The sequence below is a fragment of the Cryptotermes secundus genome, unplaced genomic scaffold (assembly GCF_002891405.2).
Source record: "Cryptotermes secundus unplaced genomic scaffold, Csec_1.0 scaffold543, whole genome shotgun sequence".
Classification (NCBI taxonomy): Eukaryota; Metazoa; Arthropoda; class Insecta; order Blattodea; family Kalotermitidae; genus Cryptotermes; species Cryptotermes secundus.
In genome coordinates, this window is record NW_019729900.1 from 452,417 (window position 1) to 468,048 (window position 15,632).

Below are 15,632 nucleotides of genomic sequence, written 5' to 3' on the forward strand. Positions count from 1 at the left end.
GTGCGGAAGTGAAAAATTCAGAAGACAAACGGGCTAATATGAGGAACGAAGGAGAGGAGAATGGAAACGTACTCCTTTGTGGTATGTGACGCCGTGTAGTCCGATAGAAGTTCATGGACGTTCCGGAGCAACGTAGGGGTTTCCTCAGAACTCTGCTCTCTTCTTACTGGTTGCTTGCTTGGCGTTTCGACCCCGAAGATGGGAGCATAACCTTCCTCCGAAATGTAAGTGAACGACCGAATTACACCTCGCAACATTCTAGAAGATAACATTCTACGGGAACAGTCAATCCGACAAAAACGGAAAATGTTTGGTGAACAAGAAGGAACTCTAAGAGGTTGTAGAGGTCTCTGGGTTCGATGACAGCTGGATCCCATGCCCTTTGCTGCCCTTCAGTCACTTTTAACTCTGGGCATGAAGGAATTGTCAGATTTCCAAAGTCTTTAAATATTCCACTTTAAGTTAGTGCTTCCCCGTGTCTGCCACCATTTTATCGATTTAACTGCCATCTGGAAGGAACTTGAAGTACTGCCCTCCCGACAATAATTTAGAATCACAATGTATTATTTTGGAATATTTCAGTGAGCAGCCGAATGGTTCCTTCCGCAAAAGAAAGAACTTTAAAGCATATGGAGAAGAATGAAACAAGATAATCCTTGAAGACAACTATTCTCCGGGGTTCTGCTTTCACGCTAATTTCTTGCTCGGTTTATTCTTCGAACCTGAAGATGATGGCTATATTTTCCTCCAAACGTCGATTGACTTTCAGCGGCCCACATAGCGTTATACCCAAGAAGATAGAGCTCTTAATAACCTATGGTGTTATATAACCTGTGCAGCCGAGATCAGCCGAGATCAGAGGCCTCGAGGTTGGCGTGGCTGGCCTCCGGTGATTGCAGAACTCGAAATAAAGAGAAGCTGGAATGCTTTAATGTGGTCATTCTGTTCTGATTGCCTATTATGAAGGTACAGAACTCAGCAGCACAGCGTCCGCGTCATCACTCGCTCCGACCATGCGTCAACACTGGCCCAAAGCGATGTCTGTCTTTGTTGCCCTTAGAATGCCCATCGTAACGCAATGTTTGGGAGAAATTACTGTCTTTGAACAGATCTGTCTTCTGTGATATCACTCTTTATAGTCCGTTGCAGGTCAACCGACATTTCGGAGGAATATATCGCCTCTTAAAATTGCAGGTATGTTCTTCCGAAACTTCTGTTCAGTTTCAACGGAGTACACGGTGTTATATCCATGAAGACGGAATTCTTCGTAACCACCGGTGTGAAAACCTCAAATCCTATGAAGTTACGAACATTATTTGAGGTCTTTACTTTAAATAATTCCATTCTGATGGCCCTTGCTTTTATAATAAAGCTCGTGCTCTTGGCTTCAATCCACTCCAGAGCCTTCAAATTAAATAAGCGAAATGAGACTGATATTGTCACATGTATGTGTGTGACTACTGGACGGGGTATGGATTGCTGAATGGACCAAGGCGTAGGTGGGTGGGCAATATTAAAATGGATCTTAGGGGATGGATTGGATTGGATTGATCTGGCTCACAAGAGGGACAAGTGGAGGGTTCTTATGAACACGGTAATGAATCTTCGGGTTCCATAAAATGCTGGGAAATTCTTGAGTAGCTGCAGATTTGGCTTCTTCTCAAGAAGGGCCCAGCTCCATAAGTAGGCCGCGCTATATAGCTCAAGCGGTTAGGCGCTGGCTTCTCACCGCGGCGGCCCGGGCTCGATCCCGGGTCTGGTCAAGTGGGATTTGTGGTGGACAAAGTGGCGCTGGGGTGGGTTTCCCCTGCCAATCTTCATTCCACCAAATTCTCCATCATCATAATCATCCGGGCCATGTACAATAGGCCAATCAGTGGCCGCCGTGCCGAGTGGATCCAGCTGGACTCCAACCCCACTAAGCGATTTTTAAAAAAGTAATTAAGTAAGTAAGTTGGTATAGCGACAGGCTACGGGCTAGACGGCTGAGGGGCCGGAGTTCCAGTCCCGGTAGGGACAATATTTTCCTCTTTTCCACGTCTTGCAGACCGGTTGTGTGGCCCACCCAGCCTCCTACCCAATTGGTACCGGGAGCTATTTCCCTGGGGATAAAGCGGCCTGGACGTGAAGCTGACCAGTCACCTCTAACTTGTGTCGAGGTCAGTAATACGTGGATCCATACATCCACTTCTCCATACGTCTACATGGCATACTGATTAATTAGCTAAGCACAGGGGCAGTTGTTACCAGGTCATGAAGATGAGTCGGGGAGTGAAGGTATAGCTCCACTATTCTTGAACTCAGCACTAGATGGAGATGAGTTGTGAGATTCACGCCCCGGCCGCTTTATCGCCGGTAAATGAATCCGCGATACCCATTGGATAGGAGTCTGGGTGGGCCCCAGAACAGCTTTGGACGACGTGGAGAAGAGAGAAATCTTGCCCCTGCCTAGAGTCGAACCCCGGCCGTCCAGCCCGTGGCCCGTCGCTATACCGACTGAGCCATCGCGGTTTCTAGATCTAAATAAACAGTCCAGTGTTCGTTCCCTGAGGTATGAGAGTTTCTTATAAGGAATATAAATGCCTCAGGTTGCGAATGAATGTTTTTACGCGTATGATTGTGCTTGGTAATTGCAATTTTAACAAGATTAATGATAAGTTATTTGAAGAAATTATACGTTACCACTGTGTGTCTGTTGAGTCGATGGAACTTGTTTAGAACTGCGCTCTTCTTCAAGCAGAGGCAATCAGCGTGGGGCAGTTACATTCGTTTGAGAGAAATGGATTATTACCTGCGGCAATGCATTTTTCATTTTGTTTGCGAGTGCACTTGCGTATTTATTTATTATTGTTCTCTTTCTTTTATAAACAAGTTTACAATAGAATGCATGTAGACGGACTTTTGTTTGTTAACATATACGTATAGGAGCCTACAACCCTTTTAATATTATCTTTTTGTTACTTTCCTTACCTTCGGTACCTCTGCTGTCGATTCTGAAATTGCCTTTACAATATATATGTCAGACCGTCTCTGTGGTCTTGTGGTCAGAGTTCCTGGCTACAGATCCAGAGGTCCCGTGTTCGATTCTCGGCGCTACCAAATTTTCTGAGAACTAGTGGGTCTGAAACGGGGTTCACTCAGCCTCGTGAGGACAATTGAGGAGCTATTTCAAGGAAATAGCGGCTCCGGCCTAGAAAACCGAGATTGACGTCCGTGGGGATCCGTTGCGCTGACGTGGCATCCTCTATCTACAAAAGTTTGAACTAACTTCGCCGACAAGCGGCGGTCGCTCGGTAGGTATAGGTCGCTTGCGGACTACAGGCCACGGAGTTTGTGTTTTGTTAATATATATGTACGCTCATACACGGGTCATGTTCACAGATCCGAGCACCCAGTGCTCTATATAGAACGAAAATGTTGTTTCTTGATTAGACTGGCTCTGGATCAGTGGCGTGCGGCTTGAACAACAACCTATGGCCCGTCACTGTTCCTCCAATACACTGTTTCGGATAAGTCGTCGAAGACGGCTACAAATATTCATGCAGACTTGTATGAATACTGGCGTTTTTAGCGAAACATGCTGCCTCCATTTTCAGGGTTTAAGTTCTTAACTATATAATTTATATGAGATATTGTTTCATACGAAAGATTTTTGTGTTCTTAACGTCTTTTCAAATTAGGACCGGAATTCGAGGTAGACGACATGAGTACCACTACCCGTCCGGCTTCCGAAACGTCGAATGCATTAAATATACATCGGTCAGTGAACATTGCAGTGTTCTCTCTGTTACACTTTACCCCTCGTTTCCCTTACTGATGATGAAAGGTTAATTTGTTTCTGTGGCTAACTAATTAAGAACCACGCCGTGAAGGCGCATAGGAGAGTGGAGGTGTGGCTCCACATTTTCTTGACCTCAGCACTAGACGGAGGTGAGTGGTCAGCTTCACGCTCAGGCAGAATACAGTTGAATGTTGTCCGTTAACTGCCCCCTCTCGTCATGCTAACGGCAAGACACTCCGGCCTTCCTGCTAACAATTGACCCTCTGTCCTCATGTTCATGTACGTAGCTCATTTTCTTGATGACGTTACACTTGATGATCTGAGGTCAAACTGTGGGAGGAAGAAGATGATGAAGGGGCAAACGAATAAAGTACGTAGTTGAGCAACGAACTGTGGAGGGACAGAGATGCAGTGAAGACGTACAGAAGAGGAAATCAACATCCACACGGGAACAGAAAGACGTATATAAATGGCTCTTATGAGCGTTGGGCGTAGGTTGTGATGCTGTGTGATCTGGAAGAGCTGTACTGATGTTTCGAAGGAACTTACTGCCTCCTTCTTCAGGATAGAAAAAATCACCCAGCAAACAAAGAAGCAAAGCAAGCAGCAATATACTTACTGCTTGCTATGTGCTTGCTCGGGTAAACTTCATCCAGACTAGACGGCGTCACGTCTGCACACTCACGAGCTGTGAGGACCTCAGACCACTGACACACACAGGGCATATCAGACGTTCAGGGTTGGACAGCCGGCCCACTGCGCAGTCGCATATGCTGCATGTATTTTGTTACATGTTCATTAGATCGAGAATTGCTTCAAATGCAAATCATACATCATAATAAAATCTTCAGTTCTGTGTGACCTATAGTTAGTGCGATGAACCTTAAGGGTCGAAAGTTACAAAATGAGGAGTCTCACAATTTATGCTCTTCACCCGACGTTCTTATGGAAATGGAATCAATGGCAATGCAAAGGGTGAAACGGTCTTAATAGTGTGCATCCTGTTTTGTGCTATAAATAAGATATACAAAAGTATGTAAGGTCTACACAAAAATATTTTATTGTATTTAAAAACAAAGAAGACTCTGCTGTATCAACATTTTTATTTATATAGATTGTTTTTACAAACGCAACATGTTTCGACCCTCATACTGGACCATCATCAGGCGTACAATGCTCAAGCCTCAGCTATTGAATTGCAATTAATTCTTATATATTTCTTCAAATAAGGATCCTTATTATTTAGCACGCATGCGGACATGATAAATTCTTATAACATTTTAGTTTGAAATCTTGAAGTGAACAGCGTGCATAGCTCAGGCGGTGTAGCGACGGCCTACGGGCTGGAAGGCCGGGGTTCGATTCCCGACAGGGACAAGAATTTGTTTTCATCATAGCGTCCAAACCGGCCTGGAGCCCAGCCAACCTCCTCTCTAGTGGGTACCGGGGATGAAGCGGCCGGGGTGTGAAGCTGACCACTCACCTCCACCTAGTGCCGAGGTTAAGAATGGTGGAGCTATATCTCCATTTCCCATACGTCTTCGTGGCGTGGTGTTCTATTAATTAAACACGGCTGCAACTTCATCTTGTTACTACTCTGAAGGGAAGAGACCACTTGAAAATGTGAGAGGATACTATTAAAATGCGTCTTAAGATTGTGGGATACTGAGGTGTGATGTCGAGTCATCTGGCTCAGAATAGGGCTCTGGTAACCAAGGCAATGAATCTTCTGCCTCCGTCATGACCGTCTGAGCGACTAGAAGCGTCTCGGGACGGGGGGGGGGGTTTAGTTACATTTAAATCTCGTAACAAGCGTAGTCGGTATAGTGACTCGCTACTGGCTGGACGATCGAGGGGTCGGAGTTCGTGTCCCAATAGAATCAAGAATTTTCTCTTCTCCACGTCGTCCAGACCGGCTATGCGGTCCACCGAACCTCCTATCGAATGGATACGGGGGCCTCCTTTCCGGGGAGTAAAGCAGCAGGGGCGTCCAGCTGACCATTCACCTCCAACTAGTGCCGAGGTCACTCCCCGATACACCTTCATGGCGTAATGCTCAATTAGTTAAGCACAGGGACAGATTTACCTTTCACTGGTAAGAAGAGCCAGTGATGTAGTGTCCATACTGCAGCGTGGCTTGGCAACTGGCTATCGCTGGCTTCATCACAATTCTGAACTTATTTCCCCCACACTTGCAGCAATCCGAGGTCACACACCTTTGATACGTTCGGGAGAGCAAAAGAACCAAAACGTTGGCATCTATTTTTGGACATGACTGTTTATATCATATGCTGTATAGTGTTTTTTTTTTTTTGCTCCACAGCGGAAGTTGGCATCCCTGCATCTCGCTGACGGCTTGCATATTAACAGCAGCGTCAATCCGATGCGGAGCGGGCCACAGATGGTACTGACTTGAAACAAAGACGGGGAGGGAGCCCATTGTACACCATTGAAATACAAGGCGTAGAAAACGTAGACGTGATCATCAGGGTTCGTGTTAAACCGCGTGCCAACTTTGATACCGAATTCAAATTGAATGTCGCGTCTCCTCGCTTCGGGATTTGGTGTACGTTAGCTGACAACACAGCACATGCTCCTTAAAGCATGCTCCTACATTGGAGTTACAAAGTCTGCACGATATATCCGTCATTACACGCTCAGTCAAAGAGAGATGTGTAAGTTATCTGTGGTGTGTACTTTCACAGCTTCATCTTAGCTTTCATATTGCCTCCAAACGTATAATTCAGGAGGTGTAAAGTCAGGAGATCTCGGTGGCCAAACCACTGGGGTTTAGCTGTACGGCTATAAGACGTTTATTTCCCGTGGTTTCGGATGTACGGCGGCGTTCTGTACCGTTCACAAAGAAACAGTGATATTTACATTTTTCTTTTACACTTCACAAGTATAAAATGAAATTAAATTCTAATATGTAAAGCGACATCTGTCAGTGCAGGAATGTGCAACAGGATATGCATCAATTTATTTAACACTCCGAAACTGCAGTTAGACGCTTGAACGGTCGTAGGCTTGACCGTCGCCAAGTTTAAGCCTCGAATATTTCCTATGTCTGACTTCTCCTTGTCCAATTGCACGTACATTTGGATTTTCATGATTTAGGATGAAATTTGCCTGCTTCCTGCATAATTTAATTACGTAATGATACACGTACGGAATTTGGAACGTCAGGTGCAAATCGCGGACCGGTGTGCGCCTGTCAAGGTTGCCAATAGTGCGGAGAACTCTGTTCTGCAGGCACTGCAGTTTCTTAATATTTCAGCTGGCCTGGGATTCTCATTGTATAGCCTCGGGGCGGACCCAACAGAAAACATCGTTTCCATAATTATAGCTCAAAAATACATCGATCCATGTGTTGCCTAGAAATGAACGTCTTCTCTGGCTTTCAGGCGTCATGTCACAATATATAGAAACCAGGAAATTCATACTAACCGAATGAATGGAAGTTTGTTAGAAATTCTAAAGTAATTTTCTGAAATAATTTCCTCCTCACATTTCTTCTTATGTTTGCGTTTCTTTTTCTCCTTTGAATTTTGATAAACTGAGCGAGGGATTCGTGGTTTTATAATTGCGCCCAGAGACCTAACACGGATGACAGGTGTACATTACGTTGTAGGTTGTTCTTACACGTGAAGGTCTGACTTCATTTGCAAGTGAAGGTGGGCGTCCCACGAGGCAATCCAGCCTTCACAGTCAATACTGGCATCGCTCTGAAGCACCAAGCACCGTGAGTTTCACCAATGCGTTTTCCTACATCTGATTCCATTTTACCACTCACCCATTGTTCGGTCAGGAAAATCTTTGGGACTGTCCAAAGTTGGCTGACATATTTCCCCAAATTTTCGTATGGACCGTTCGATGAGACTGGTCCGATGGGATGACGCGGTGTGCCAGCAGACACTCGCTTCCTGAAGATCTCGTGCCCTGCAGTTCATCTCAGCCTCTAGACGCGGATTTCTAATTAGTGCCTTGAAACAGGCTACGTCTGCCTCCACTCAAATACTTGTATAATTCATTTATCCTTTCATCAGTGGTTCTACAGCCTCTATTTGGGCCCTGGCCTCTTCTTCAGTTCTGTAATCATTTTTACACAAATGGTAGGCCTCCTTGGACGGGGGATCAGCCCGTTGTAAGGCCGCTACCTACACACAGGACAACACATACACAGTATAAACGTACAGAGACATCCAACGGGATTCGAAACAACGATCCCAGCGTTAGAGCGAACGAAGACCCTTCGTGCCATAGACCGCGCGGCCACTGGGATCGGCACAAATCCTTGTGCAGTCACCATTAATGGTCATCTTCTCAACGAAACAGTGTCGCTAAATAATCAAAGCTCAGTTCGTTTCCAAGTAATATTTTACTACGTCAGAATCCTGTTACCGAACTGAATGTACATCGGCTTGTCTGTACGTCTGTTTGCCCATATTTCCCCAAATACATTATCATTATAACCTATGATTAGCGGAAGTTGACAGGTTTTGTGAAACCTGCGGCGAACAGCATGTTTCTGGGGGCTAAACATAAACATGTTGGCCGGTTCATTACAAATAATGTGTGTTTGTCTGTAGCTTTAATTACATTTATATGTTGAAAATAATTGGTGCAAGTAGCAACACACGAGTTGTCATAGCTGACTGATTAATTAGAAAAATAAAAGTTTTTTTTTCATAATATACTAGATAAATTAACCACATAAACGTAACTAATATAACAAACTAGTCACATCCATGACTATATGACTAAATATTAAAAACTATCTGTGAAAATGACTGCATAAATTACAGAGATAATGACGGATAAGCTTGATAATAGGACCATAACTGTCTGTCTGCTTAAGTTATCAGCTACCTGATTGCTCTCCTCTGACCACTCACTTCCATCTAGTGTCAAGGTCAAGGATGTTGGAGCTATACCTCCACCCCCACATAAGGCTTCGCGGCGTGATTCTTAATCAATTAAGTACAAGGTCTGTTTTACCTTTATCTTATTTACTTTTTTACATACTCATGGACCTGAGCCCTTCTTGAGGAGCTGCCAATTCTGCAGCTATTCAGGAGTTTCCCAGCATTTTATGGAATCCGAAGGTTCATTACCATGTTCACAAGAGCCCTGCACTTGATCCTATCCTGAGCAAGATCGGTCCAATCCATACTACCCCATACTGTCTCTCTAAGATCCATTTTAATATTGTCCACCCACCTACGCCTTGGTCTTACTAGTAATCTATTGCCTTCTGGCTTTCCCACCAATATCCTATAGGCATTCCTCTTCTTCCCCATTCGTGCTACATGCCTTGCCCACCTCATCTTCTTTGAGTTGATCATTCTAATTATACTTGAAGAAGAGTACAAGTTATGAAGCTCTTCATTATGCAGTTTTCTCCAATTCCTGTCAATTCATCTCTTTTCGGTCAAAATATTCTCAACACCCTGTTCTCAAACACCCTCAGTCACCCTCCCTTAATGTCAGAGACCAAGTTTCATACCCATATAGAACCACAAGCAAAATTATTGTATTGTTTTATCTTATATTGTTTAATTTGTTGAAACAATAATGTGTATAAGTAGTTACTATAGGATTCTGACGATGGTGTATAACACACTGAGATATTGGGTTTTCGGACTTTCTCCATCGTCCTGGTTTTAAGATAACTAAGAAAAACACGACGTTTCGGAAACTGGATCTGTTTCCCTCGTCAGGTGAGGGAAAACACCTATTCTGTTGGGTCCCTTAGTCACTGGACAACCGATGTGTTCCCTCACCTGAGGACGGAACACATCCAGTTTCCGAAACGTCGTGTTTTTCTTAGTTATCTTAAAAACCAGGACGATGGATAAAGTCCGAAGACCCAATATCTCTGTGAATAATGTGTATGTGTCGAAAGGGCAAGAATGTCCATCCCTGAATTTCTGCGCTATGCCGTGGGCCCACATTGCATGGAGTCCCAAGGTCTCTCCTCAGGAAACCGACGTGTACAGTGACAGTACGCGTACAAAACAATTGCCACACATGGACGTGAGATGGACAAAAAATACACAACTGTCCTATTGGAGCTTTGTGTTGTTTTTATACATGATATTATGCTGCAGAAGAAACAAAAAAGTCCCCCCCCCCCTCGACGTTTCATCAGCAACAGCTGCCCGTGTGCTTGGATGACGTCCCGAGGATTTATTAGGAACACTTAAGTCCTATCATGCCATTAATATATATGAATAGGTTATGAAACGGGACAGAAGTTTGTGAAAAGAAAAAAAAAATGAAATGAATGTGATGTTTTTTTTTGTGCTACAAACAGACAATTCAGAACTCTTTAGAAGTGGGTTGTATCCGAAGTCTGTCGCCTTCCTTTGTTTCCGTAGTCAGGTTTCGTCACATCCGTTAAGGCTGATAACGTCCCCGTTATAAACGGAATATGACGTGACCTGATGATCGCTGCTGCAAAAGGAACAGGAACCCGTGATAATCTTTGCCTTACGTCATTCCCGAAGTTTGAAGTATAACTCCACACAGACTCGTAGTGGTCGCTAGACAGGAGGAAGTTTTCCATAATTTTTTTTGTGGTTTATTTCCTCAAGCTGTCGGTAAAAAGTAAAGCTATCCCTCTAACAGGCAGTGGAAGCCCGTAGGGTTGTGAGACGTCGAGGCATCCACATTTTCTAGACACTCCGCTCACAGATGGCGGTGAGGTTGTCAGCCTGACACGCCGGTCGCCCTTTACCCCCCAGGAAGATTCCTGGTACTCATTTCTGTTAGAGGCTGACTCGACCTCAGGGCCTAGTGCGGCTGGAAGGATTAGGTCAGTTGAAGAATCCATTGACCTCATCGGGATTGTAGCATAGTACCTCAATCAACTACACTACCGCGTGCCTCAACAATGAAACTGTACACTCCATATATATAGACTGTACGAGTGTGTATATAGACATTATCACGTGACAAGAGAGTATAGACGGGGTTTGGATTGGTAATGGGATTTATTCGACACCTGAACACGCAACTCGTAACACCACTCTTCACATTACTGTCACATAAACACTAGTGTGCTCAGTTACAGTCTTCACTGTGTTGCTTGGTAACGGCTTCAACAGTGGACGTTCCTCTACTCCCGGGATCACGTCCTCGCAGGCTGACAGCCATCTCACACAAACCTCTCACTATTCTACCTGCCGTCTCGAGACTGTCCCTTGGTGAGAGTGAAGGTCAAAATTACTCTATGGCGGTCGGTTTACCGCCAATCAGTATATCTAGGCGCCAGGTCCCTTGAGACTCACATACATAATATTTTTTGCAACTAAACACTTACTGTCATAGTCCTTATGTAGCATCCTCTCTGACGAAAAGGTGAGGTTATCTCTTATGAATAAGCTTGGCCTTTCGACAAGTGTACTTATCGGACATATAGCGTGTTATTGGAAATTCTCCTTGTGTACTATATAAAAATCCTCGGACAGTAGAGGCTTTGGAAGATGGTCATCGTTATATAGCTCCAGCACGGGCCGCACAGAAAACACCGCTTCCAACAGTTAATCCATTATTGCGTGTTACGCAACCGATACCTAGCAATGGCTGTTTCTCTAGCTCCACGGTTCCTGCATTGAGCAAATATGCCGTACTAAAAATGCGTGTCATAATTTCTGATAAAACGTTAAATCTAATATTGCATGAAGTGCGTGCATGTTCGGTGGGCCCTTGTCACCGCGGCATGGCGCGTCCTCAGGTTGCGGATGGAGGAGACGGCCTCAAAGATATAGAGGGTAGCTGCGAGTATATTGAATAAGCAATCGCGGAAAGCCGACAAGGGGCGGGCCTCCAGGTTTTGGGTTAGGCGTGGGCTAACAACTCCTCACCGTAAAAAGAAGCTTGTTACGGAAGATCACAAGAAGGCTCGGACCTGGACGGATTCTTTGCAGAAACGCCCTAGGCGAAAAAATGATTATGAGAAATTATAATTAAAGTTATCAAGTCAAGGAGGATGAGATATGGCAGAACTCCACCTTTCCGACACCTAAGAAACAAGTAGGCGATGGCCTCTGTGGTCTAGTGGTCAGAGTTCCTAGCTATAGATTCAGAGGTCCCGAGTTCGATTCCCGGCACTACAAGATTTTCTGTGAAGTAGTGGTCTGGAACGGGGTCCACTCAGCCCCGTGGGGATACAAATTTGAGGAGCTACTTGATTGAAAATGCAATGGCTCCGGTCTAGAATCCGTTGCGCTGACCACGCGACACCCTCTATCCGCTAAAGTTGGCACTAACTTCGCCGACAAACTGCGGTCGCTCGGTCGGTATAGTTCATTTGCGGGCTAGAGCCACGGAGTTCTTTTAAGAAACAAGCACGAGACAGCAACATGCTGACCTAGAACTACCACGGCTCGGATGTACGTACAAATATTAACATAGCATTTGTTTGTTTCATCCTTTTATATGAAAATTGCGACGCGGATACTTTAAACCGTTTAGTTATACGTATATACAGGGTTCGATCCCGGGTCTGGTCAAGTGGGATTTGTGGTGGACAAAGTGGCGCTGGGGCGGGTTTTCTCCGAGTACTTCGGTTTCTCCTGCCAATCTTCATTCCACTAAATTCTCCATCATCATAATCACCCGGGGCAGGCTACAATAGGCCAATCAGTGGCCGCCGTGCCGAGTGGACCCAGTTGGACTCCACCCCCCAGTAAAAGAATTAAAAATAATTATATATACAGAATGTCCCAGGAGGAAAGGCCAATAGTATCAGTCATTCTAAGCAGAAGAGTATATGTATATATATACGTGTATCTTCTTCTGAAAGCATGAAACTGACCATCACCCAGTTCTGAGGTTAGGAAGACGTGACACAACTCCACTCACTCATATCTTAATAATTAGATACATGAACAACGATAAGTTTATGTGTAAATGCCGGGATATCTCAGTCAGTATAGCGACGGACCGGGGTTCGATTCCCGGCAGAGTACAAATTTATATCTTCTCCATAGAGTCCAGACCGGGTCTGAGGCCCACCCATCCTCCTATCCAATTGGTACCGGGGGTAAAGCTGCCGAGGCGTGAAGCTGAGCACCTACATCTGGTGCCGAGGTCGAGAATGTGGGCCTATACTTGCACTCCCCCTATATGTTAATTAAGCACAGGAAGAAGTTTGCCTTTTACGTTGCAAGGTGTGTAATGAGTTAAATGTTTTTGTTGTCGTCTGTACAACTTGTCATGGGTGTCCCTCCTTTGTTTTTATTACAGAAGGACGATTTCCAGGAAGTGGGCAAGATGTTCCGCCAATACATAGCGCGTGAGGGCGACCCCTTCATCCTGGATGTCGACCTTGATTTCTTCAGTACCAGGAATCCGTTCCGAGGTTTATACGAGAACGCCGACCTGTACTCTCGTCTCCAGGAACTGTACAATTTCAAACGCCCTGAGGATGAACAGGATCCGAAGGTAGGAACCCGCCTCTTCGCACCAGCACTAAGTGTCAAGGAAGTTTTTAACCAGTAAATTCCCTCAAATAGAACCTCTGTTTCAATATTAGAATGGATCTTAGAGAAACAGGATGGGATGGTATGGATGGGATAAATCTGGCTCAGGATAGAGACCAGTGGAGGGCTCTTGTGAACAATTCTTGAGCAGCTGCAGAATTGGCGGCTCCTCAATAAGGGCTCAGCTCCATGCGTAAGTAAGTAAGTAAGAACCTCTGTTTACCTCACTTGTGCACTGTGTAACATTTCTCTCAGCAAGCCTACTCAGGGTGACGGGCGTCGAACTCGCACCCACTTTTCCATGAATTCCTCGGGGGAATTTCGTGAAAATTTCCCTTCCTTCATTTTAAGTTTTCACAACTGGCAGCGTTAGTGATGTTAATGACTTTATTTTCTCGTAATTCAGTGCCCCAATGCGAATATTTCTGTCTTGATTGGAGCTCTAAGTTCATTATCCATCTTAAAAGTTATATCTTCTGCGATATAAAGCCTTTGAAATTCAACCGACGTTTCGGAGGAACATGTCATTTTTTTCAGAGTCGAAGAATAGGCCAATCAAGAAACCAACGTGGAAGCATGTGGCAAGCAGAGCTGTCCCTTTGGTGTCTTGTTTCGCGTCCAGACCGGCCCTGGGATCCACCAGTGGCTATGGCGGTCTCTTTGCCCCCTAGTCAAAACGATCGGAGCATGATGCTGATCATCTCAATTTAGTGCCGAGGTTAAGAATGCGTGGAGCTGGGCCTCCGTTTCTCCATACGTCTTCGTGGTATAGTTCTTCTTCGGTAAGGGTTTTTACACAGCGATAAAGTTTTAGGCTCCTATTGGACAGGTATTGAGTTCGAATCTCTGCCAGGAATACTATTGGTTTTCCTTAGCTCCACCTGTAAAATTCTGGGATAGTGCCTCTAATTAGGTCACGATTACTTCATTCCACATCTTTTCTAGTTCATCAATCTTGTGACCCTTCTACGTCCTACCATCTAGCTACCCAGAGCGTCGTTAAATAGCCTCCAAATATTAATTGAGCACAAGGACGACGTTACCTTTACACATTTCTTTATAACGCGCCTTGCTCTAGCGCTGAATGTTACGGGCGTTGAATCAGGCGTCAGAGTTACAGCAAGACGGCCGAGGCTTAACGTGTAAGTTTGTTGAACGTCTCCGTTGTCTCCGAAAGTCTGTCGGTGTCCGCCTGTGGCCGTTATACGTGAGGCAGGCTTTTGTTGAGGCTTGTTCATAAGTCTTCATTTTTTATTTTCCCCCTTTAATTTTCTAATCGACTCTGTCATTACTGGTACCGTAATAGCGTCGACTATAAGGATGACGAATTTGAAAGAAGCCAGATCGAAGGGACTGAGGAATACCAAGAAACGCATCAATAAACAGTTGCTGTTCTGCGTAAGAACCTGATGGATCCCCGCCTGAATTCAAGTGCTGAGTGCACCGCCACTCTAACCTGCTCTGTCCCTTCATACCAAATCTGGTCTTCGCGTTGTATAAAGAAACGTGTTTGATGTTAACACGGTTTTAGAGTGACTATAGACTTCTGGCCCATTGTACCAGCCCCAGATGATAGGTGAGGGTGATTGTGGAGCAATTGGTGGAATGAAGATTGGCAGGGGAAACCGAAGTACTCAGTGAAAACCTGCCCCAGCGCCACTTTGTCCACCACAAATCCCACTTGACCAGACCCGGGATGGAACCCGGACCGCCGCGGTGGGAAGCCAGCGACTAACCGCTTGAGCTATAGCGCGGCCTATTCCTATATATAGCTGCCATTTAGAAGGAATAAAGATCGAAAAGTAAAACTGAGTAAATTTGTTGTCTTTTCAATGACCGTAACTCCTATATCTTTGAAGCGTGTTAGTCATTTAATTAACATTTATAAATTCATTCCGTACCTCATAGGAAACACATTGCGTCTCCATTATGGACCAACCAGTTGCTGCTCTTTAGGGAAATAATCGCCGTTGTACGAGCACTTGTAATAAGCACTCTGTTTTATTTGGGGGGGGGGGGATCTTGTATATACAAAAATGGCGTAGACAACGCCCATCCGGCTCGCTGTAGCACATTCTTATAAGCATCTTGTTCTATCATAGCGGTCACCCCGCGAATTTTGAATATAGTATTTCTTATCTCTAAGAGTATATTGTCGCGTATCGGGCGTATATCGCGACAAATAAATTCACGATGTATTCGATGTAGCGAATTTTATTTCACATCCGCTCTCACAATCACCCAAATTACAATCTGACGATTACTGCTATCTGCAGTATCACAATTAGTACACTGAAAAATGCCACAATACAACTGACTAGTTGCTGGCTAACTCGGCGGTAGCTCCAGGACTCGCTGACTGT

General features: G+C 44.9%; 1 protein-coding gene across 1 annotated transcript in view; it reads left to right on the plus strand.

The window, feature by feature from the left end:
* Positions 1-15,632, plus strand: part of LOC111865758 (UPF0489 protein C5orf22 homolog) — an 814,265-nt gene that overhangs the window by 184,424 nt on the left and 614,209 nt on the right. The window contains exon 3 of the mRNA XM_033751951.1: positions 13,034-13,231. Within this exon, the coding sequence (XP_033607842.1) occupies positions 13,061-13,231 (171 nt within the window). The 5' untranslated portion in view covers positions 13,034-13,060. The remainder of the gene's footprint in view (positions 1-13,033; positions 13,232-15,632) is intronic.